This window comes from Emys orbicularis, chromosome 2 (assembly GCF_028017835.1).
Source record: "Emys orbicularis isolate rEmyOrb1 chromosome 2, rEmyOrb1.hap1, whole genome shotgun sequence".
Taxonomy (NCBI): domain Eukaryota; kingdom Metazoa; phylum Chordata; order Testudines; family Emydidae; genus Emys; species Emys orbicularis.
This window is the reverse complement of record NC_088684.1, coordinates 43,241,217-43,266,915: the sequence shown is the minus strand read 5'-3', so window position 1 is coordinate 43,266,915 and position 25,699 is coordinate 43,241,217. Positions and strand designations below refer to the sequence as shown.

Below are 25,699 nucleotides of genomic sequence, written 5' to 3'. Positions count from 1 at the left end.
ATTACATTAAAATAATTCTAGCAAAACTTTTGATTGTTTCTTGTGATGCCAGCTTTTAAAATATAGCAGGGGTCGGCAAACTTTGGCTCCCGGCCCGTCAGGGTAAGCTGCTGGCGGGTCGAGACGTTTTGTTTACTTGGAGCGTCTGCAGGCACAGAGCCCCACAGTTCCCAGTGTCCGCGGTTTGCCGTTCCCAGCCAGTGAGAGCTGTGGGAAGTGGCGCCATTTCCCACAGCTCCCATTGGCTGGGAACGGCAAACCGCGGACACTGGGAGCTGAGGGGATCTGTGCCTGCAGACGCTCCAAGTAAACAAAATGTTCCGACCCGCTGGCTTACCCTGATGGGCCGGGAGCCAAAGTTTTCCAACCTCTGAAATATAGGGTCAGCTTTTGAAAGGGTCATACAGTTTTTGCTATTTTCACATAACCATCTTGGGGGGTCAGCTTATAAATGAACGGGCTAATGAACGAGTATATATGGTACTTTTAAGCTGTGGGTTCTTTTTTTAGAATTCATCACTCACATGCTTCATATATCTAGCTCTCAACTGTCAGTCCAGTGGTGCATAATGTGTTCTACTTTTTGTGGGGAGTAGAAGGGTAGGAAGAATACTCTCCAAATTTGTGATAGTTGACATAGTTGAATTTATTGCTATGAAAACTTTTTTAAAAGAAAATGAAAACTTTGCATTACTATGTTGAACTGATTTCTTCTGTGGTTTGTTTCCATTATTTTTCATGACTTTTTTCCAGATATGGGAAAATGCTTTTAAAAAGCCAATTTCTATAGTGTCTCTTAGACAAATTGCACAATTTTTATTTACTGACATAATTATGTATACAGTGCTGCAAACGTAAATAATTTTGAACAGGAAATTAAAATAATTCGCCTGTCCTATTTAAGCCTTCTGATAAGTCTCACTATTTTTTAATTCTTCAGGAAACCTTATTCTGAAAAAGATCTGATGTGAAAATTTGAAAAAAATTGAGATTTGTAAAAATAAGATATCTCAGAATTTAGGACCAAAAAAGGCTATTTTACCTTTGCTTTCTTTTTTTAAAAAATTCAAATGGAAACAGTTTATTTTTAATAAGTGAAACATTCAGCTGAGGTGTCTACAACCCAACCATTGTAACTTGCTAATACACTGGAAACTGACTAAAATCAGGAAGTGAAGCTGACAAAAAGAAATTGACAAGTTTTTCTACTGTACAACTTGAACAAAATATAAAAATGAAATGTCATAGATGGTGAAAAGTAAGGATCCAACCCTGCATTCAGTGAGTGCCAAAAACTCTCATTGACTTCTGTGGGAATTTTGGATGCACAAGAAATGCAGGATCAGATGCTACATTAGACTTTTACAATTGAAATTTTAATAATAGGATATCTGTAACACAGGTAAGGAGTATGATGGTTTTTGTTTGTTTAATATGTGAATTTAAACTAAACTTGATTTAGAGAATAACTTGATTTTTAAAATGCACTTAAATTATTTTAGCTGAAAGAGCAGGCTGCTGATTCCATCCTGGTGCTAGAAGCAGCACTTAAATTAAACAAAGATCTTTATGTTCACACTATAAGAACTCTGGATTTATTAGCCATGGAGCCCGGTATGGTGAATGGAGAAACGGAGAGTTCCACAGCTGGATTGAAAATCAGTACTGAGGAAATGCAATGCCAGGTACATTAAGTACTAAACTAAAAGCTTGCAACTTTTTATATTCCTTTTTTTTTTCTCTCTCTAGACAAAGTCACTGAAGTGTTGTTACAGTCTAAATTAGAACATTCTACAATTTGAACTTTTTGTCCTCAATCCGAATAAGATTTGTTGCTTCCGTTTTTTAAAATACATTAAAGCTGTTTCAGCGCTGTAGACCTACTGTTGTTCATGCTTTCCCTCATAACCCCCCCCTTTTTTTTCTTCAGAGAAAAGAGAAGGAGAGGACGTGAGCCTTGATGTTGACATGGAAAGTTATAATAGAATTAGGGCTATCACTTAATTGCAGTTAAATCACGTGATTAACTCAAATAAATTAATCGCCATTTAAATAGTTAATCGCAATTAATTGCAGTTTTAATCGCACTGTTAAACAATAGAATACCATTTGAAATTTAATAAATATTTTTGGATGTTTTTCTACATTTTCAAATACACCTCTACCCCGATATAACGCGGTCCTCGGGAGCCAAAAAATCTCACCGTGTTACAGGTGAGACCGTACCATATCGGGGTAGTGAGAGGAACCGCTCCCCGCCCCAGCTCACCTCCGCTCTGCCTCCTCCCTGAGCGTGCCACCGCTGCTCCGCTTCTCCCTCCCTTCCAGGCTTGCCGCGCCAATCAGCTGTTTGGCGCGGGAAGCCTTGAAGGGAGGAGAAGCAGAGCTGAGCGGTGTGCTCGTGGGAGGAGGAGGCGGAGCGGAGGTGAGCTGGGGTGGGGAGTGGTTCCTCTGCGCCCCCCCTTACTTGCTGCAGCCCCCTTGCCCCAGCTCACCTCTGCTCCACCTCTGCTTCCTCCCACGAGCGCGCCGCAGCTCCACTTCTCCTCCCTCCCAGGCTTGCCACGCCAAACAGCTGATTGGCGTGGCAAGCCAGGGAGGGAAGGGGGAGAAGCGGAGCTGCGGTGCGCTCGTGGGAGGAGGCAGAGCAGAGGTGAGCTGGGGTGTGGGGGCCCCGGGGAGGGCCACAGCAAGTAATGGGCAGGCGCAGAGGAACCGCTTGCGGTAACACGAATTCGGATATAACAAGGTAAAGCAGCCCCGTCCCCCGGAGCGCTGCTTTACCATGTTATATCCGAATTCGCGTTCTATCGGACCGCATTATATCGGGGTAGAGGTGTATATTGATTTCAGTTACAACACAGAATACAAAGTGTACAGGGCTCATTTTGTATTTATTTTTTATTACAAATATTTGCACTGTAAAATCATCAAACAAAAAAAATAGTATTTTTCAGTTCATCACGTACAAGTAGTGCAGTCTCTTTATTGTGAAAGTGCAACTTACATTGTAGATTTTTTGTTACATAGCTGCACTCAAAAACAAAACAATGTAAAACTTTAGAGCCTACAAGTCCACTCAGTCCTACCTTTTGTTCAGCCAATCCTTCAGACAAAGAAGTTTGTTTACATTTACAGGAGATAGTGCTGCCCTCCTTTTATTTACGATGTCACCTGAAAGTGAGAACAGGCATTCACCTGGCATTTCTGTAGCTGGTATTGCAAGGTATTTACATCCCAGATATGCTAAACATTCGTATGCCCCTTCATACTTCAGCCACCATTCCAGAGGACATGCTTCCATGCTGATGATGCTTGTTTAAAAAAAAATGCATTAATTAAATTGTGGGTGAACAACTTGGGGGAGAATTGTATGTCTCCTGCTCTGTTTTACCCGCATTCTGCCATATATTTCATGTTATAGCAGTCTCAGATGATGACTCAGCATATGTTGTTCGTTTTAAGAACACTTTCACAGCAGATTCGACAAAACGCAAAGAAGGTACCAATGTGAGCTTTCTAAAAATAGCTACAGCACTCGACCCAGTTTCTAAGAATCTGAAGTGCCTTCCAAAATCTGAGAGGGATGAGGTGTGGAGCATGCTTTCAGAAGTCTTAAAAGAGCAATACTCCGATGCGGAAACTACAGAACCCGAACCACCAAAAAGGAAAATCAGCCTTCTGCTGGTGGCATCTGACTCAGGTGATGAAAATGAACAGGTGTTCGTCCGCACTGCTTTGGATCATTATTGAGCAGAATCCGTCATCAGCATGGAAGCATGTCCTCTGGAATGGTGGTTGAAGCATGAAGGGACATAGGAATCTTTAGCGCATCTGGCATGTAAATATCTTGCAACGCTGGCTACAACAGTGCCATGCAAACGCCTGTTCTCACTTTCAGGTGACATTGTAAACAAGAAGCGGGCAGCATTATCTCCTGCAAATGTCTGAGTGATTGGCTGAACAAGAGGTAGGACTGAGTGGACTTGTAGGCTTTAAAGTTTTACATTGTTTTGTTTTTGAATGCACGTTTTTTTTACATAATTCTACATTTATAAGTTCAACTTTCATGATAAAGAGATTGCATTATAGTACTTGTATTAGGTGAATTGAAAAATACGGTTTCTTTTGTTTTTTACAGTGCAAATATTTATAATCAAAAATAAATATAAAGTGAGCAATGCACACTTTGTATTCTGTGTTGTAATTGAAATCAATATGTTTGAAATTTAGAAAACATCAACAAATATTTAAATAAATGGTATTCTATTTTGTTTAACAGCACAATTAATCGTGCAATTAATCACGATTAATTTTTTTAATCGCTTGACAACTCTAAATAGAATCCTGTTGTTTTCCACAGAAATGCACAGGCTATACAAACACATAATAAGCTACGTTTCCTGTTCTGACGAGCTCGCAGTATAAAAAGACAGAAAACAAATGAAGGATATAGGAAAACTTAAACAAAATATCAACAAATTAAATAGAAGAAGTGGGAGTAGTTTAAAATATGTATAAAAATATCAACCTGAAACACTTACCTTAAAATGTCTTTGTTTATTTTGTAACTTAACTTACTGTTTGATATCAAATAATGATCGTTGCAGGTCTGTTATGATTTGGGGGCAGTCTACTTCCAGCAAGGCTCCACAAATGCGGCTGTTTATGAAAATGCCAAGGAGAAGTTTTTTAGAACAAAAGAATTGATTTCAAAGGTAAGCTTGATCATACATTATGTTCAAACATTAGAGGTCTAGAAACTGAATCTCCTTGAAAGCCAGCATACTAAACATAGCTTAAAAGATTGATTAATTTTTTCAAGAACTACCTAAAAACTCCTCCAAAACAGTGCTTAAACTCAAGGTTCAGCAATTTCAGAGGTATGTTTCCCTGAAGTTAAGTGAATGGACTTCCACTGGTCACTAGTGTCTCAAATCTGTGTTGGATAAAACCAGTTTTATAGTATATAAACCCTTTTAGTTCTTACACACTCAAATGCTATGGTAATGAACATGGTGTATATGCCTTTCCCTTCATACTCTTGCAGGCAGCAGTCCCCTATGCAGTTTTGAACATGACTGACTAGCCTATGGCCTGCAAATTTGTGTGTTTTATAGAGGTTTCTGAGATTACAATTCCAAATGTTGGTGATCTGGTCAGTGGATGAAATATAGGATTGGACATCTTTCCAGTTACAGTGTGATGTTCTTGTATGTATAAAGATAGCCATAGAAAGGTTATGGCATTTTTTGCTCAAAAATCAAACAAGAACACTTCTTTTAGATGACAGGTTTCAGAGTAGCAGCCGTGTTAGTCTGTATCCGCAAAAAGAACAGGAGTACTTGTGGCACCTTAGAGACTAACAAATTTATTAGAGCATAAGCTTTCGTGGGCTACAGCCCACTTCTTTGGATGCATATGCATAAATTTGTTAGTCTCTAAGGTGCCACAAGTACTCCTGTTCTTCTTTTAGATGGTACCTCTTCAAAATGAACATGTATGTGTGCTCCAAAGAAAAGAGTTTGACAGGTATGGTTTCTTTTAGGTGTAATTGCAGATCTGACAGACAGCTCACTTAGTTTTTTATAAAGTTCTCCACTTGTTGAAACTCTCCTTTTTTAGAAAGCAGTTGTCATCTCTCTGGTTTGATTGCCTATCTTGTATGGTATATATTCGCTGAACATTGAACTTATAGTGGAAAACTATTGATCTGTAGATTTAAATAACTTTGCAGTGAGCAGCAATACTATAGCTGTGTCTCTGGCTTGGCAGTGCTTGCTGAAGACTTTTCTCTGCTCGAGATAAACAATTTCCCATTGTAAATTTGTGTGCGTTATAAAACCACTTTTCAAAACCCAAAAGTTTACTGGGAAGAATCCCGTACTTCCACGCTTCCATTAGTGTCTGCCATTGATACAAGAATATTCCCCTGTGGACTTTCTCACTTCAGCATCAAATATTCTGAGGAAAGTTTTGGTGTTCTGCATATTTCCTACTGTAGTTGAGAAGGTGACAGGCAATTGTTAGGCAAATTTCCATCTCAGGTAAAGCTTTTTGTTTTGTTTGGATTGTTTACCAAAATAGAATTGAGATGGAGGAATCCTGGAAAAAGACCACAAATTGTCTTAGGCTATCCAGCTCAGCTCCTTTGTCAGCATATTTTGCCATGCCTTGTATATGCTGATATCATTTCATCTTACTCTATCATCAGAAATCTGGTTGGCAAATGTGCCTTTTTACAAGAGGAAAATGTTATTATCTACGTTAGATGAGCTTGCTTTAAGTTGATTGAGGTTATAGAATTTCCAGCAGTTGAGAGAAGACCTTGTGGTTGATGCCATTGTTAGAAGTTGTCTCCCTCAACTAAATCATTGCATTTCAGTCCAGAATTAGCTAAAACTGTTCTCATGCAAAAAACACAAACTTAAAATAACCAAAAAAAAACCAACCACTTTTTTTCCTTCAGATATCTTTTAGGACTTGAGACTAGAACTTACATTTTGTTTATCAACTCATTTTTTCTCTTGTCTCTTTAAAACAACTTAAAAACTACAGTTGCACTCCAGATAGTAGTAGAATTTTGACCTCTTTTAAAGATATAAACTCCATTAATGTGGCTGTTTTTAAACAGAAGCTTTGTCTCTACCGGCCACCTTCTCTTGTTTGTTTGATTCATTCAGTTAGAGGAAGCTTATTTTAAAAAAGGGAAAGCTCATGTTGTTTAAATGTAGAAGTTGTGTTAATACAGTGCTAAAGTTATACTAGTTTAAAATCATTTAGAAAATTCAAAAGTTTAGATTTCCACAGTAGTAATGCCTTGGCTGTACAGCACACTCTGTGTTCTTTGCTATTGTAACAGTAATATGTTAAACTACATATTTAAGAACGATAAACAGGAATAGGAGATACATGTGCAATGTGGTTGTTAATGTTGCTGTAGAAAACTCTTTCATTTCCTGCTTCTGATTTTTTTAAATTAAAAACTTAATATTCCATTCATTTTACGATGTGGGTTTATTTATTTGAATTTAGTTTTGTAGTTCTTCTAAGGTCCTGGAGGGAGGAGGCAAAAGGGGGAAATTAAAATGGGCACTAGTTCAATGTGCAACTGTATCTTATCAGTGATCAACTTGGACCAAACTTTCAATATTACTAAAACAACCTTTCATAAAAATCTAAGATGATAGAAATGTTTCCACAGTTTAAAAACATTTTCCTGCCTCACTGTAAATCCAAATATGAAATCGTAATGAAACTGGCATTTCTGTCCGCTTGGTCAGTGAAAAATCAAATGGTAAGAGCACATGTGAATAAAAAAACAAACTGATTTTTTTAAAAATTCTTTTGCTTTTATTTAATATTGATAATTCCTTAAAATAGAAGTTGTGAATGTTCAACATTGCTCAGAAGTAAGCCCATAATTATTCATAGAATCTAGGTAGCTAAAATTTGATGTGTTATTTTTGCAGATTGGTTCATCATCACTTCATTGCACCATAGATGAGAAGAGGTTAGCTGGGTACTGTCAAGCTTGTGGAGTTCTTACATCATCTTCCAATAGCACATCACAACAGTCAACTCCTTATAGTCAAATCCATTGCTGTATGAGATGTGGCAACTATCAGGTAAAGTACTGGAAAAGCAATTTGGAGGCTTTTGACTTGAATGAGTTCATATCTGAGATTTCTTCTTTAAGTAGTATCCACCGTAGTTGTGCTTGCGTCCCTGTGCTGCTGATCAGAGAACTTTGGTAGCAGTGTCCCTCAGGCTCGCACATGTGCGGTCTCTCGCCATACCCTGCCATGAGGCTATTCAGCGCATGGGCTAACCCACCTCATTTTTTTCGCAACTGCCCTGGCTAGATCATTACTTTCTATTTGCATGTCTATGGTTAGTTGTGGTTTTTCTTTACTCTTTCTCCCCCCCCCCCCTTTTTTAAATTTTATTTATTTCCCCCCTGCTTTTCTTTTCCTCGGGGACCCTTCACCCTATGGGGTATGCCCGGTTCACCATCTCCAAGAAGTGCCTCACTTGCAAGGAAACAATCCTGGTTACAGACAAGCACTCCCAGTGCGTTTGCTGCCTCAGGGAAGGCCACATCCAGCAGAAGTGTGGTTTCTGCCAGCAACTCAGGCCACGGTGACATAAGGATAGAGAGCTCCGACAAGATTATCTTCATGCAGGTGGCGCTCAGACCCTCTCAGTACCCATGTCACAAGTCACCTGGCAGACATGAGTCATCCCCAAATCCCTCTATTTCTAAAGGCTGCGAGTCAAAGAAGCAAGCTGCTGACCCTTCTCAAGTCATCAAAGAAGAGAGTGGGAAGCACGCATAGTGAGCCCTAAGATAGCCATAAGTGATCTCCATCCAGCTCTGTATCTTTGGCACCAAGACGGTCCTAGTCTGGTACCCACAGCTCTCAGAAACTGACAGCAGCAGGTACCGTTGACATGCCCACAGACCTAATGGTCACTGGCACCAAGTGGTTGGCACCAAGGGACACGAGTAAGCACTCCGCTAAAAAGGCATTCCTGGTATGCGAGTCTGTATCAGTACCGTCATTAACGCCTCATCCAGCACCAGAGCGACTGGTACAGGCAAGATCCCCGGCACCCCACCATCAGCACCGAGCTGGTCAGTACTGGAAGAATTCCACCATTCCAGGTACCTCTGCGTATCAGACATAACCGGAGTCCCTGCTTCTCAGTACTGGGATCTCCACACCAAACCTCTGCCTAGCACAGGAATCATTCCTGCTGCCATGCATGCTCCCCCCACTCTCGCGAGAGTTCAGACAGTGACCAAAGGTGGTGGTGTGTCAGTACTCCTTTCAGGCTCAGTATGGTACTCAATATACCCTCAGATCGCCCCATCATCATCATCCTGGTACGGCCGCGCATGGGCGCCACTGCTGGGCTCTGTCACCACCACCCCAATGGCCATATTGGGACCCATGGGTGCCATATTGCCAGCATGCCTCTCGAACTTCGAGCCTCACCCATGAACCCTCGAGGCACACACCCTTGGCCTCAGCATCCAGAGCTTCGACGCCTCCAGAAGACATCATGGAGGAACCTCGAGGACCATATCCTCCTCCCTGGACGAAGCTGTCAGGCGTTCCCCACCATCTCTGGCTGACGGCTTTCGTCTCTTCCAGGATTGGGCAAAGAGAGTTGTAGACACTCTCCAAATACTCTGGAGGAAGTCAAGGACATTCACCATCATCTCCTTGACATTCTCCATTCATCCTCTTCCTCAAATATAGCCCTTCCTATTAATGAGGCCATCTTGTACCTGGCAAGAACCATCTGGCAAACTCCAGTATCAGTAGCGCCTGCCTGCAAGTGGGAGGACAAAAAATATTATGTCCCAGCTAAGGAATCTGAATTCCTCTTCTCCCGCCCTCTACCCAACTCTATCATAGTGGGTACCGTCACCTCCCATGGCCATCAACACCAGATGGGGTCCACTCCCTGTGGTAGGGACTGCATATGCCCGGACCTTTTCAAAAGAAAGGTGTACTCCTCAACCACGCTTCAATTCTGTATTGCCAACTGCCAAGCCCTCACAGTGAAATATGATTATATAAATTATTGAAAACTGAATGATTTTATTGAACAGCTGCCAGTGTCACATCGTGACCAATTAAAGGCCACTATTCAGGAGGGCCAGTTAGTGGCAAAGACAACCCTCCTCCCCTCTACTTCAGAGTTCTTGTCAATCTCTTTGCGGTAGAGAAGGAACTGAGGGGGGTTACTGTGCGCTGACTAGCCTCATGGCGGGGCATGAGGAGAGAGAGCGTATGTGCAGACCTAACAGACACTACTCCAAAGTTCTCGGATCAGCAGCGCAGGGACGCAAGCACACCTACCGTGGAGCACCCACAGGGGGACATATCTTGAAGAACCATTGTTACTGCACAAGGTGAGTAACTTCCTCTTCACAGGGTAACTGTAGTATGCCATGGAGGCATTGTTACCTAGGAATTAGAGCAGTGGTGGGCAACCTGCAGCTCACGGGCCGCAGGAGCCCCGTCAGGGCAAGGTGATCAGACCATTTGTTTACATTTGCACAGCTACCCGCAGCTCCCAGTGGCCGAAGTTCGCCGTTCCCGGCCACTGGGAGCTGCGGGCAGCCATGCAAATGTAAACAAATGGTCTGGTGGCCTGCCAGCGGCTTGCCCTGATGGGCCGCAGATTGCCTACCACTGAATTAGAGGGATGTTGCAGTCAAAACTTGTAGTTTCTCTTTCCAACTTTTCTAGTGACTCACTGTGTGACTTTAATCGCTGCTTTGGTTTCCTGATCTGTAAATTGGATATAAAACCTACTTCATAAAGAAGGTGTGTGGTTTAATGAACAGTTTGCTTAGTTTGATCTGTTACATTTGATAGCCTCGTCTATTAATGTCTAATTAGAGAAATACCTTTTGAAATTGATACAGTATTTATCTGTTTGTGTTCTAGGAGTTAGTGAAGATTTTCCTTGAAGATAATCTAACTCTCAGTTTACCTGTTCAGTTCAGACAGTCTGTGCTGAGAGAACTCTTCCAGAAAGCGCAGCAGGGGTGAGTAGTTATCATTCCTGTGCGCTGACTAGCCTCATGGCGGGGCATGAGGGGAGAGAGCGTATGTGCAGACCTAACAGACACTACTCCAAAGTTATCGGATCAGCAGCGCACAGGGGCAGCTCTAGGCACCAGCAAAGCAAGCATGTGCTTGGGGAAGCCCATTTGCAGGGGTGGCAGGGATCCAGCATGGGATCTGAGAACCAACAGGGGGCCCTGGGAACTGTAGTTCCTTGGTTAGCTCCCTGCCTGTAGAGCCAGCCCTGGAGCAGGGAAAGAACTACATTTCCCAGCATTCCCTTGGCCACTACCAACAGGAAAGAGGGGGAGGAAGTGAGGGAGCTGAGACCTCATGCTGCAGCCTGCTGTGAATGGAGAGCTGCACTGGGAAGGGTAGGGATACCATATTTTAACATTCAAAAAATAGGACACTCCACGGGAAGGGAGGGTAGCCCCACCCTGCCACCATCCACTCCCTCCGACTGCCCCCCACAGAAACTCCAACCCATCCAACCCCCCTGCTCCCTGTCCCCTGATCACCCCTTCCCGGGACCCCTGCCCCAGCTGCCCCCCAGGACCCCACCCTCTATCTAAGCCTCCCTTCTCCTTGTCCCCAACTGCCCCCTCCTGAGACTTCCCCCCCTAGGACCCCACCCCCTACCTGTCCCCTGACAAACCCCTGGGACTCCCATGCCTATCCAACTGCTGTCTGTCCCCTGACTGCCCCCCCCGAACCCCTGACCCATCTAACCCCCCCTTCTCCCTGCTCCCAACTGCCCCCCTGAACCTCCGCCCTATCCAACCCCCCTGCTCCCTGTCCCTTGACCGCCCCCCCCCCGAACCCCCTACCCCTTCTCCAACCCCCCAGCCCCCTTACCGTGCCACTCAGACCAGTGTGTCTGGCTTTGCGCAGCGCCAGACACGCAGCTGCTGCATACATGCTGCTGTGCTCCCCTGCGGAGCCACAGCCGCCCGCCCCCCCCCCCCCCCCCCAGCACCTGCCTTCCAGTGTACAGTGGAACCTTAGCAGGTTACACTGTAACTTGCTATAGAAAAAGTAGGATAAAATTGAGCAAGAAATGCTTCCCAGTGGTTATTAGGACTGGAATTGCTATTTTCAATAGCCATTGCCTTTTTTTTGTTTGTTTAAAAGGAAGACCGTAATATTGCATTGGCAAATTCCCCATAGAAAGAAAGAGTGGAACAAAAGAATAATAAAGGCACCTCAACTTTTCCTCATTTATGTAGGACAGTCTTATAATATGCATCCAGATATCCTCCAATCACACAAGCTGAAAATTGTTCCACTTTACTGCAGTTCTGTAATCATATGGGAACCAATCCTGTCTGTGTTCTGTGCACGTCTAAAATTCCTGCTGAATGACCTGCCCTGGGAGCGAGTAACCAGTGACCCAGGGCTGCGGTGGAAGGAGGGTGCGGGGGGGGGGGGGGGAGGGGGGAGTGCCCAGGGCTGGGGCGGCGAGGAGCCCAGGGCTGGGACGGGGGGCAGCCAAAAATTTTTTTTGCTTGGGGCGTCAAAAAACATAGAGCCGGCCCTGGCAGCGCAGGGACGCAAGCACACCTACCGTGGATGGGGAGGGATAGCTCAGTGGTTTGAGCATTGGCCTGCTAAACCCAGGGTTGTGAGTTCAATCCTTGAAGGGGCCACTTAGGGATTTGGGGCAAAATCAGTACTTGGTCCTGTTAGTGAAGGCAGGGGGCTGGACTAGATGACCTTTCAAGGTCCCTTCCAGTTCTAGGAGATAGGATATCTCCATTATTTAATTTATTCGCAGCCGCATAACAGTAATGCCTAGGAGCACCAGTCATGAACCAGAACCCCACTGTGCTAGGTGTACAAACACAGAACAAAGTCACTCCCTCCCCCCAGAGATCTTGCTGTCAACTTGACTGATGAATCTTACTTTGAAAATAAAAAACAATTTTATATTGTTAATGCTTTCCACAGAAACTGTCTGAACAATTCAGACACAAGTAATTAATTGGAGGAAGGTCAGTCTTGTGATGAGAGAAACTGAACGTTCTGTATAAATATGATTCCTCAGGCATGTATTTCACTACAGTCACACAATGACAGAACTTCTTATAAAGAAGGGTAACATGGACACGAAAACATCTATGAAATCTTTTTCACTTAACTCTAAGCTTTAATGCCCTTTAAGAGCTTTCCCAAAACCTGCTGCTCTAGTCATAACTGTTCAGGCAAACCATTTGAAGCCCATGGCACTGGAGCAGACGTGAGCATTCTTAAGAATGCTGGGAGAGGCCCTGATCCAGGACTGAGACCCAGAGGCACTGCTGTAATACAAATAATCATTTTTAAACACTATCATGTAGACATGCTCCAAGCAATGTTAGACAACACGGTGCTTAAAATGCTGGTGGTTATCTGTTATCCTGTCTAGACACCCTCTGCATGGCTGTCAAAGAAGGTCTGTAATCTTATTGCATTTTTTGTATTCATGCAGGAATGATGCTCTAGATGAAATCTGTTTCAGAATCTGTACATGCAACACTGTTTGTGATGTAATGCAGGGTCGAGCAATTGGTATTCAGTTTAACCAGCTATTTCTTAAACCGAACAAAGAGAAAATAGACTTTCTCCTTGAGGTAAGATGTGATTCTCGAGACTGAAAGGACACTGTTAACTGAAAAATCTAATTTCTGTCTGAGTGTCAAGTATCAGAGGGGTAGCCATGTTAGTCTGAATCTGTAAAAAGCAACAGAGAGTCCTGTGGCACCTTTAAGACTAACAGAAGTATTGGGAGCATAAGCTTTCGTGGATAAGAACCTCACTTCTTCAGTTGACTCACTTCTTTGACTCAGGAACAGAGGTACCCATTTCGCCAAACACTGTGGCAGCAAAGCTGCCAAAGTTTCCAAGTTTAATTCGATGTTGCCCTGTTTTTCCTTTAGTAAAAAATATTTATCTTAATTTCTAAATTATGAAGAATTGTCCTGGAAAATGTATAGAGGAGCCAGAGAGGGGAGTAGAAGAGCGTTCAGGGGAAGGAAATTGATGTCCTCTAAGACCCCTTCACTGAGCTGGGGAGGAAGGAGCAGACAGGGAAGTGTGTTTTGTGTTTTTTCTCCTCACCATCTTTCAGTGGAGCTAAAGTGGAAAGCAGAGAAGTGGCCAAGAAGGTTTAAAAAGTTTCTTCCCCATCCCCCAGTGCCCTGCAGGAGCCAGAGAGGGGAGCATCTAGGACAGGGGTGGCCAAACTACAGCCCGGGGGCCGCATCTGGCCCTCCAGACGTTTTAATCAAGCCCTCGAGCTCCTGCCGGGGGGGTGGGTCAGGGGCTTGCTCCACTCCACGCGGCTCCCAGAAGCGGTGGCATGTCCCCCCTCCGGCTCCCACACGTAGGGGCAGTCTAGGGGCTCTGCACTCTTCCCCCGCAGCTCCCATTGGCCAGGAACCGCGGCCAATGGGAGCTGCAGGGACGGCATCTGCGGACAGGGCAGCGCGCAGAGCCGCCTGGCCACGCCTCCGCGTAGAGCCAGAGGGGGGGACCTGCTGCTGCTGCTGCTGCTGGAGGCTGCTTGAGGTAAGCACCGCCCGGAGCCTGCACCCTTGACCCCCTCCATGCCCCAACCCCCTGCCCCAGCCCTGTTCCCTCTCCCACCCTCTGAACCCCTTGGTCCCAGCCCAGAGCACCTTCCCGCATCCCAACCCCTAATTTTGTGAGCAGTCATGGCCCACCATGCAATTTCCATACCCAGATGTGGCCCTAGGGCCAAAAAGTTTGCCCACCCGATCTAGGAGGAAGTCTCTCCTTCCTCAGACCTTTGCAGCGAACTATGGAGTGTTTTCCTAGGACCCACCCAGCAACAAGAACTAGAGGCTTCACTCCAGGTCTTCTCTACAGGTTGGAAAGAATAATGCGGTGTGGGGGGGTTCCCTCTGAACTTCCCAACAGGGTCTGGTAGAAAAAGTTGGAAGAATAGAAGCTGGGGACCCCTTCATAATGTAGAGGAGAAATATTGAAGAGCAGCCCTTTCCCTATACACCATCATGGGTTACTGGGGGACAAAAGGGAAGGTTGAGACTCTGCCCTCTCTTCCCTCCCTTCCCTCCCATGAGCTGGGCAGGGTCAAGGGAGGGATCTTCATTCCACCATACCCTTTCTGGAAGCCAGAGTCTGCTTAAAATGGGGACATGATTTCTGGGGGATCAAGAATTGAATGCCACATAACATCTTACAGAGGTGACTGTTCCTAGGAGTACAGGTACTGATAGTTTGTTATGTGCTGATTGAAAAGGAAGACATCCAATTTCAATACAAAAGCGTAGCTATTTTTAAGGACTGTTGAAGTGGCAGTCAACTGTCTCTCACTCTGTTTGCTGTCCCAGCAAACAGGATGCCAGAGATTGCACAACCAGCATGGAATCCTTCTGAAGGACAGAGTTTAATTATACACCTCTACCCCGATATAACGCGACCCGATATAACACGAATTTGGATATAATATGGTAAAGCAGTGCTCCGGGGGGCAGGGCTGCGCACTCCGGTGGATCAAAGCAAGTTCGATATAATGCGGTTTCACCTATAACGCGGTAAGATTTTTTTTGGCTCCCGAGGACAGTGTTATATCGAGGTAGAGGTGTATTTGAGGGAGTTAAAGAAATGGGTTTTCGTTCCCTTGTTAAGTAGCTTTGGGCTTGTTATTGTTTACCCTAAAACCATTTTTTAAAACTTACCTACCTCAGCCCCATATCCTCTTTCTTCTAGTGGTTTTGTTGGTTTCCTTCCTTTTGGTTTTGACACATATGGTACTTTGTGCTATGTCCAGTATAATGCATGCTGGATTATTTCATGGAGACGAGTTGGCAGGCCACAAATTTTGAAGGGTTTTGTTTTAATCACTTACATTAAATGCCCCTCCTGCCTTTACACTTTGTGATATTCAGCATATAACCCTGTATTTTTACAGGTAGTTACAGGTACAGTTCAACTTTTTAAGATGATATTTTGCGTTAAGCTAAAATTAAAACTGCCTATGCTCCCAAATCAGTAATAGGTTATAGTTTTACAAATAAACTATGAAAATCACCTGGCAAAACTGCTTTTTGAGGTGGTTCTAGGTTTCCTGGGCAACAGTCAATAACATCATAAGCAATACTGGCAGTGTAATAAAATGCAAGAACATAAAAGAAAAGTGCCCTTTAAAACAAAACTGTATAAATGATGATGAAATACCATAAATCTTGGATTTCCAGCTTACTTTAATTTGACAGTCTTGTAAGGAGCACTCACATTTGAAAACACGTGGGGAAAAATGTGATAGCCACTCAATTCAGTTGCTCTGATCATTTTCTTTAAAAATTCTGGTCTGTGTAAGAGCAGCATAAAGTTTAGAAAAACAGATCTGCTGAAAAAAAGCATTTAAATTCTCTCTCCTCTCAGAGTTCCTTAGAGACTAATCAACTCTTCCAATGAAGCTTCTCTGAGCTATTGCACATGTGGGTTTTAATTGTGGGTGGCACCTATTGCAGCCCTTGGAAGGTAGTGAGCTGTGCCTGAGTTGAATTCATGCTCTTTCATTTCTCTTTATCGCTCTGCTGCTGATTCTCAGGTCTCTCTTTGTCTGCTAACATAAGCCACTTCCTGTGCCATGAGTAGTAACTACACCTCTACCTCGATATGACGCGACCCGATATAACACGAATTCAGATATAACACAGTAAAGCAGTGCTCCGGGGGGGTGGGGCTGCGCACTCCGGTGGATCAAAGCAAGTTCAATATAACACGGTTTCACCTATAACGCGGTAAGATTTTTTTTGGCTCCTGAGGACAGCGTTCTATCGAGGTAGAGGTGTACTTACCTGACACCTATAGCAAAAACCAGATAAAAGTGCACTGTGCACCAGCCCCCACTGATCCAGCAGTAGTCTCTATGCACAGTTGACAATGGAAATTAATGTGTTTTTGACAAACAAGCTTTATCTTTTTCAAACTGATGTAATAAAATGATTAAATTGCTGATGATTAAATTAAGCATGAAAAGTTACTTTAAAAATCCCCCAGCCCTCCCGAGTAACTTAAGTTTCTTTTAACATTGGATACACAGGGGTTTTGTACCTAGAGAACTGGCTCACCTAAATATTTCACTTTTATCATTCATTCAGTTAAGTGGACTTGATTGTTACATAGCAGTTGCTTTTGTAGTTTGCTAGATTGTTGCTTTTGTAGTGATGTTAGCAGCATAGATGATGTAATCTTCACATTTGGCTCTTACAGACACAAGCTTTAGGCTCAGGAAGGGAATTGAGTATTAGAGGGAGCATGTAATGAATCACATGGGGATCAAAATAACCCCTTTTGTATACAGGGTTAATTATTGGCTTTCTGATCCCACTGTAACAGTATTTGGAGGATGGCTAAATTAGATGGCTTGCCTCCCTCCATAGGGAGAGAAAATTAGTGTGACATTGATTGCTACTAGAGCATGAACAGAAAATTGTGGAAATAACTCTTAATACTCTATATAACCAAATGAAAATTCAGAATTCCTAGTGATGCTTAATGATTTAACTCTTAAATTTTCTAGGTTTGTTCAAGGTCAATAAACTTAGAACATGCTTCAGAATCTTTGAAAAGAAAAATGGCAGCTTTTCTCAAGTAAGTACCTGACATTAGACTACTTTCACTGTGCAGTGTATAGATACTACCTTGGTATGTTAATGTTTCATGAACTTGCAGGTAAAAAATTAGACAAAAAGGGCAACATTTTTCTTTTTACCCACGGATCCCCTATAAACTTCCCAAAGTTGTCTTATCCACCCATCCCTGTTTTCCCACTTCTGCTCTCAAGACCCTGTGTCCCATGCTTTCTGGCAAAGGATACTTGGATGTGGGTTCATCTAGAACTCATGGATGAATGTTTCTGAATAATGCATAGGGGTTGGTCACTTTAGAGAAATGCATGATGCTTCCTCCCCCGGGCCTGAGCGTGATGCCCATCCACAGCACACCCTTGTTCCGTTGCTACAGTAGGAACTATCTCTTGGATCATTGTGAAAGTGCTCAACTGCTGGCTCACCCCAAGGGTTACATTTTCAAAATCCTGTTGATAATTAATCAGAAATACTTATGCAACACTCCATACATCACAATCAATTCTTACATAAGAACGGCCATATTGGGTCAGACCAAAGGTCCATCTAGCCCAGTATCCTGCTTTCCAACAGTGGTCAATGCCAGGTGCTTCAGAGGGAATGAACAGAACAGGTAATCATCAAGTGATCCATCCCCTGTCTGTCACCCATTTCCCAGCTTCTGGCAAAGCTTAGCTCAGAAAGGAGATTGAACTCCTTGCACACAAATGTGTTGCATTTAATTTTTGTGGAAAAAATAAGCCCCTAGCCAACATAGCTATGCCGGCAAAAAACCACAGTGTAGATGCAGCTACGCCGATATAAGAGTGCTTCTGTCAACATTAGTGGCGTTACTAACCCAACAGGAAAAACTCCTTTCGTCACATAAGCTGAATCTACATTAAGGGTATGTTTACACAGGGATAAAAGACCTGTGGCATGACTGCGGCTGGCCCAGGGTCAGTTGACTCAGACTCACAGGACTTGGGCTGCAGAGCTAAAAATTGCTGTATAGACGTTCAGGCTCCAGCCCAAGCCCAAACATCTACACAGCAATTTTTCAACTCCGGAGCCCAAGCCCCTTGAGCCAGAGTCAGCTGACCCAAGCCGGCCACAGTTTTTTTGTTTTTTTTTTTTTTTAATCAATGTGTAGACATTCCTTGGGGGCTCTACCAATATAGTTATACTGGCAAAGCGTTTGTAATATAGACAAGGCCTTACAAAAAATGCAGCTGATCAGGAATTACTGGATTCCATTCCTGGTTCTGCCACAAGAAGGGTGGATTAATTTAAACCAAAGCAATTGAAATCATGACTTGAATCACCAAGTAGAAAGCCTCAATTTAAATAACTGATGTTAATCAACTTTTCCATTAGTACTGCAGTAATCTTCTAAGAAAAGCTGCATTCTCATTGGTTGATATAACCATTAAAACAGGTGGATTTTAAACTAAACAGCCTTTACACTAGATTTGGTTTGCTACCTAGGAGCATATGCTATAACTCTGTACATTTATTGAAAATATTAAGCTACATATTTGCTTCAGATTATTAATAATGAATTATGCATGTTTACTGTGTTAGAAAATGGTGAATGATGTATTGCTTATTTACTAATTAACTTTTTGCTCATGATTTGTGTCAAGCCACATTAGGATGGCAACTGGAATTTAATTAAACAGCATATAAAATTTATTTTTATTAAACAAAACAATCCCTTAATAGAGTACATGACCTGCTGTACCATATTTATAAAGCTCGACCTCCAAAGTTAGGTGTTCAGTTTTTCTTTTTTATAAAAAAGCAGCCTTTAACTCAGTTTTTGATAAAGTCTCTTTAATGAGAACAAAAGAATGACCATACTGGGTCAGACCAATGGTCCATCTAGCCCAGCATCCTGTCTTCTGACAGTGGCCAATGCCAGATGCTTCAGAGCCAATGAACAGAACAGGGCAATTTTCAAGTAATCCATAGCCTGTCGTCCAGTCCCATCATCTTGCAGTCAGAGGCTTAGGGACACAGAACATGAGGTTGCATCCCTGACCATCTTGGCTAATAGCCATTGATGAACCTATTCTCCATGACATCCTCTAAGGCTAGGTCTACACTACAGCGGGGGTCGACCTAAGATACGCAACTTCAGCTACGTGAATAGCGTAGCTGAAGTGGCGTATTTTAGGTCGACTTACCTGGCTGTGAGGACGGCGGCAAGTCGACCGCTGCCGCGCCGCCGTCGACTCCGCTACCGCCTCTTGCCGCGGTGGATTTCCGGAGTCGACGGTAGAGCCATCAGGGATCGATTTTATCCCGTCTTCACTAGACGCGATAAGTCGATCCCCGATAGACCGATTGCTACCCGCCGATCCGGCGGGTAGTGAAGACGTGCCCTAATTCTTTTTTGAATCCAGTTATACTTTTGGCCTCCACCGCATCCTCTGGCAATGAGTTCCACAGGTTGCCTGTGTTGTATGAAGAAGTATTTCCTTTTTGTTTGTTTTAAACCTGCAGCCTATTAAGTTCCCTGGTTGGCCCGTGTGTCACTTTGCCTCCCAACTGAGAACACCAAATTCAGAACAAGCTGCTGGGAAAAGAGGGCAGACACATCCCAAAACTGGTGGTTATTCTTCCATGAGATATACCAAACTAGCAACAAAAGTAAATTTCTGTTTCACCACACTGGCTAACAAGAAGTCAGAAATTCAGCCTCCTTAGGTATTCTAGTCCTGGATTCAACACCCAGACACTAGACTTAATGAGGAGTGGTTATTTAAAACTAATTTCATCAAACAAAAGGGTTCTTCTGATCCCAAAGGACTAGCCACACAGCCAGGTCAATATACAACTCAGATCTTACCCAATAATCATGCTGTTGCCAATCCTTTAGTATCTAATATCTAAATGTTTATTTATAAAAAGAAAGAAAGGTGAGAGTTAAAATTGGTTAAAGGAATCGAATACATACAGTAATTGCAAAGTTCTTGGATCAGGCTTATAGCAGTGATGGAATAAACTGCTGACTTAGTCTCTGGTTGCTTCCAAATCATTGGAAGATCCTCAGTCCCTTGGTTAGAATGCTCCCATTAGTGTAAGTTAATAGTCCAGAGGTTTGAGCAGGAAAGAGGCAAAATGGAGATGTTTCCAGGGCTTTTTATAGCTTCTGCTAAGTGAAGGGAAGCCCACTGTGGAAAATTACAGGTAACAAGATGATGATTGGAGTCCCATGGGTAAGTCACATGTCCATGCATGATTTCGCTTAGTCATAGCAGAGGCCATCACATGAAAGTCTATTAAGTGTAGATAAGCATCTCCCATGGTCCATTGTGAGTTGTGTTCCTTGATGAGCCATTTAACTTGAATAGTCCCTTTTAAGATGTGCAGGCTAAATACCTTGTGGGTGTTACCACAGGAGCAAACATTTGAAATATAAGATTTGATTTCCAGTTTTTAAAGGGTATCTTTTTGCCTCTAACTTCCTCATTTATTGTTTTACTGTGTTGTTCAGCCATGGTGTCACTTCTTTGTTTTCTCTTACTGTTTTTGGGGGGGGGGGGTTGTGTTTGTGTGGGGTGTACATTTAACTTGAGCCTCTGTTATGGTGTTTTTAAAAAGCTTCCATGCCGCTTGCAGGTATTTCACTCTTGTGACTATTCCTTTTAACTTCTTTTTTAACTAGCTTCCTCATTTTTGTAGTGTTCCCCTTTTTGAAGTTAAATGCTATTGTGGTGGGCTTATTTGGTATCCCCCCTCCTGGTGCCCCCACAAGGATATTAAATTTAATTACATTATGGTTGCTGTTAGTGAGCAGTTTAGTTATATTCACCACATCCTATATGCCACTTAGGACTAAATCAAGAATTGCCTTTCCCCTTGTGGGTTTTAGGACTTGCTGCTCCAAGAAGTAGTCATTAAAGGTGTCTCAAAATTATCTCTGCATCCCATCCTGAAGTGGCATGTACCCAGTCCATATGGGGATAGTTGAAATGCCCCATTATTTTATTTTCTATGTGCATAGTTCCTGATCTCCCTGAGGATTTCATAATCCTCACCACCATTCTGGTCAGGAGGCCAGTAATATATTTCTACTGCTGTACTCTTATTATTCAAGCATGGAATTTCTATCCAAAGATTCTGTGTTACTGTTTGATTCATTCAAGATTTTTACTATATTTGACTGTTTTCCTTCACATATAGTTCCACTCCCCCACCAGCACAACCTACTGTCATTCTTATATATTTTGTACCCTGCTATTACCATGTCCCATTGATTATCAACATTCCACCAAAAGCATAGTTATTTTTTATTTAGGTATTTTGAGAGATCAATAAGTTAAGGTGTTAAGATATTTTGTATTAAATTCAGATTTCATTTTAAACAGGTTTATTTTTAAAAAAGAAAAACTTACTATAATTTAAATAACAGTGGGAAAAAATCGTTATTTTTCTTGTAATTCACCATGGCCACAAACTTGTGACTTTGGACAGATCTGTTACTTTGTGTCTCAGTTCCCCATCAGTAAAATACCTTCCTTACAGGAGGTTGTGGAGATAGATTTATTAACATTTGTACTGTAGCTGGATATGCTCTGACAAAAAAAAGCCTTTAAATAAATAATCGAATCAGTATGCTTTCCACAAAAGGGAATGACTGAAATCTTTTATCTGCAGATGGAAATAATACCATTATTAATAATCACAGAAAGTTGTTTGAAATGTCATATGTAAGCAGTAAAAATTTTTATTTTACTTCAAAGTAACCTTCCTGCTAATGAATAACTTTTAACTTACTCAGGAATATGTGTTTGAGTTTGGAAGATCTTCAGCTTGTCTTCATGATTTCCTCTCATGAGCTGTTCATAACCTTACTGAAAGATGATGAACGGAAGCTGCTCATTGATCAAATGAGGAAAAGATCACCTCGAATCAATCTGTGCACTAAACCTGTGACTTCGTTTTATGATATTCCAGGTCTGTTTCCCAGCAAGTTTCCTAAATGCTTTAAAGTATTTATTTTCATGGCCAAAGTGACAGTAATATTCTGATGTATGTTTAAAAAGAAGAACTTCAGACACTATTATTCCTGTCTTTAGTCAATGACTATATGGGTCTACACTTTTACTGGGATAGCTATGTCAGTTTAGGATGTGTTTTTTTCACACCCTATGCCTGCAAAAGCCCTACTGTATATGCAGTTGCACCAGCAAAGAAGTCTTTTTGCAGGTATAGCTTATTTCATTTGGGGAATTGGTATAAGCTATACTGGCAAAAGCACTCTTTGGCCAATATATACTACATCTGGGTTAGGAGGGTTTACTGGTATAGCTATACCAGCAAACTCATTCTGGTGCAGACAAAGCCTATGTAATTTAAACTCTTTTTTTAGATTTTGTTTTTAAACCTCATCATCCTTGAGTGAAAAACTAAGGTAAATTTTAAATTAGTGCTCTATTTTTACATTATATTTAAGTAACTTTAAAGATGAGTGGATACTTGGAGAGCTTTCTCTTAATATATCGGTTTAATCTCGTTTTTGCCTAATTAAGTCTCAGATTCAAATACAAGATTATTTCAGCTCTTGCAGTATTCTGTTCTATATTTAGTTATTGGGTTTGTCCCTTCTTAACTACCAAGGGAAGATAAGTCTGAGTCCACGTCTATGCTACAAACTTTGGTCAATGGAAGTTATGTCAGCATAAAGCCGCCACAGTTAGTATAACATTTTGTGTGTGTGCATACTTGGCTTTTTGCATAAGTGCTGCTGCACTTCCACAGTGCTTGGGTTGATGCACAGTGCAGTACACTATGGATAAGTGTCCCAGTGTGAAACCCACCATCATAGAATCATAGAATATCAGAGTTGGAAGGGACCTCAGGAGGTCATCTAGTCCAACCCCCTGCTCAAAGCAGGACCAATTCCCAACTAAATCATCCCAGCCAGGGCTTTGTCAAGCCGGGCCTTAAAAACCTCCAAGGAAGGAGACTCCACCACCTCCCTAGGTAACGCATTCCAGTGCTTCACCACCCTCCTAGTGAAATAGTGTTTCCTAATATCCAACCTAGACCTCCCCCACTGCAACTTGAGACCATTGCTCCTTGTTCTGTCATCTGCCACCATTGAGAACAGCCGAGTTCCATCCTCTTTGGAACCCCCCTTCAGGTAGTTGTAGGCTGCTATCAAATCCCCCCTCATTCTTCTCTTCTGGAGACTAAACAATCCCAGTTCCCTCAGCCTCTCCTCATAAGTCATGCGCTCCAGACCCCTAATCATTTTTGTTGCCCTCAGCTGGACTCTTCCCAATTTTTCCACATCCTTCTTGTAGTGTGGGGCCCAAAACTGGACACAGTACTCCAGATGAGGCCTCACCAATGTCAAATAAAGGGGAACGATCACGTCCCTCGATCTGCTGGCAGTGCCCCTACTTATACAGCCCAAAATGCCGTTAACCTTCTTGGCAACAAGAGCACACTGTTGACTCATATCCAGCTTCTCGTCCACTGTGACCCCTAGGTCCTTTTCTGCAGAACTGCTACCTAGCCATTCGGTCCCTAGTCTGTAGCAGTGCATGGGATTCTTCCGTCCTAAGTGCAGGACTCTGCACTTGTCCTTGTTGAACCTCATCAGGTTTCTTTTGGCCCAATCCTCTAATTTGTCTAGGTCCCTCTGTATCCGATCCCTACCCTCTAGTGTATCTACCACGCCTCCTAGTTTAGTGTCATCGGCAAACTTGCTGAGAGTGCAGTCCACTCCATCCTCCAGATCATTAATAAAGATATTAAACAAAACCGGTCCCAGGACCGACCCTTGGGGCACTCCGCTTGAAACTGGCTGCCAACTAGACATGGAGCCATTGATCACTACCCATTGAGCCCGACGATCTAGCCAGCTTTCTATCCACCTTACAGTCCATTCATCCAGCCCATACTTCTTTAACTTGGCAGCAAGAATACTGTGGGAGACTGTATCAAAAGCTTTGCTAAAGTCAAGGAATAACACATCCACTGCTTTCCCCTCATCCACAGAGCCAGTTATCTCCTCATAGAAGGCAATTAGGTTAGTCAGGCACGACTTCCCCTTGGTGAATCCATGCTGACTGTTCCTGATCACTTTCCTCTCCTCTAAGTGTTTCATAATTGATTCCTTGAGGACCTGCTCCATGATTTTTCCAGGGCCTGAGGTGAGGCTGACTGGCCTGTAGTTCCCCGGATCCTCCTTCTTCCCTTTTTTAAAGATGGGCACTACATTAGCCTTTTTCCAGTCATCCGGGACCTCCCCCGATCGCCATGAGTTTTCAAAAATAATGGCTAATGGCTCTGCAATCTCATCCGCTAACTCCTTTAGCACCCTCGGATGCAGCACATCCGGCCCCATGGACTTGTGCACGTCCAGTTTTTCTAAATAGTCCCGAACCACTTCTTTCTCCACAGAGGGCTGGTCACCGTCTCATATTGTGCTGCCCAGTGCAGCAGTCTGGGAGCTGACCTTGTTTGTGAAGTCAGAGGCAAAAAAATCATTGAGTACATTAGCTTTTTCCACACCCTCAGTCACTAGGTTGCCTCCCTCATTCAGTAAGGGTCCCACACTTTCCTTGACTTTCTTCTTGTTGCTAACATACCTGAAGAAACCCTTCTTGTTACTCTTAACATCTCTTGCTAGCTGCAACTTCAAGTGTGATTTGGCCTTCCTGATTTCACTCCTGCATGCCTGAGCAATATTTTTATACTCCTCCCTGGTCATTTGTCCAATCTTCCACTTCTTGTAAGCTTCTTTTTTGTGTTTAAGATCAGCAAGGATTTCACTGTTTAGCCAAGCTGGTCGCCTGCCATATTTACTATTCTTTCTACACATCGGGATGGTTTGTTCCTGCAACCGCAATAAGGATTCTTTAAAATACAGCCAGCTCTCCTGGACCCCTTTGCCCTTCATGTTATTCTCCCAGGGGATCCTGCCCATCTGTTCCCTGAGGGAGTCAAAGTCTGCTTTTCTGAAGTTCAGGGTCCGTATTCTGCTGCTCTCCTTTCTTCCTTGTGTCAGGATCCTGAACTCGACCATCTCATGGTCACTGCCTCCCAGGTTCCCATCCACTTTTGCTTCCCCTACTAATTCTTCCCTGTTTGTGAGCAGCAGGTCAAGAAAAGCTCTGCCCCTACTTGGTTCCTCCAGCACTTGCACCAGGAAATTGTCCCCTACACTTTCCAAAAACTTCCTGGATTGTCTGTGCACCGCTGTATTGCTCTCCCATCATCCAATGCGCTGTTTTGGGGAATGTTTTGGCAGTGCGTATTAGGACAGAAATGAGTCTCACAGGGGTGACTGTGAGCAAGGGATCAAATTCCCAGCATGCAACTGTCTCCATCCCATAATGTCATCTGTATCCCACAACTTTCACAAATCCTTACATGCATTCTCACTGTCTGCCATCTCTGGTAGAAGCATGAAGCCTGCACAGCTCTGCTCTGTTGTCCGAAGTGTTGCAAGCACAGGATGTACAATCCTCTGTATTGGCAGAGCTATAA

General features: G+C 43.1%; 1 protein-coding gene across 1 annotated transcript in view; it reads left to right on the top strand.

Annotated features, from left to right (window-relative positions):
• INTS8 (integrator complex subunit 8) overlaps positions 1-25,699 on the top strand; it is a 76,451-nt gene that overhangs the window by 13,513 nt on the left and 37,239 nt on the right. The window contains exons 6-12 of the mRNA XM_065398124.1: positions 1,503-1,685; positions 4,611-4,718; positions 7,473-7,628; positions 10,470-10,570; positions 13,060-13,201; positions 17,143-17,213; positions 21,978-22,153. Of these exons, the coding sequence (XP_065254196.1) occupies positions 1,503-1,685; positions 4,611-4,718; positions 7,473-7,628; positions 10,470-10,570; positions 13,060-13,201; positions 17,143-17,213; positions 21,978-22,153 (937 nt within the window). The remainder of the gene's footprint in view (positions 1-1,502; positions 1,686-4,610; positions 4,719-7,472; positions 7,629-10,469; positions 10,571-13,059; positions 13,202-17,142; positions 17,214-21,977; positions 22,154-25,699) is intronic.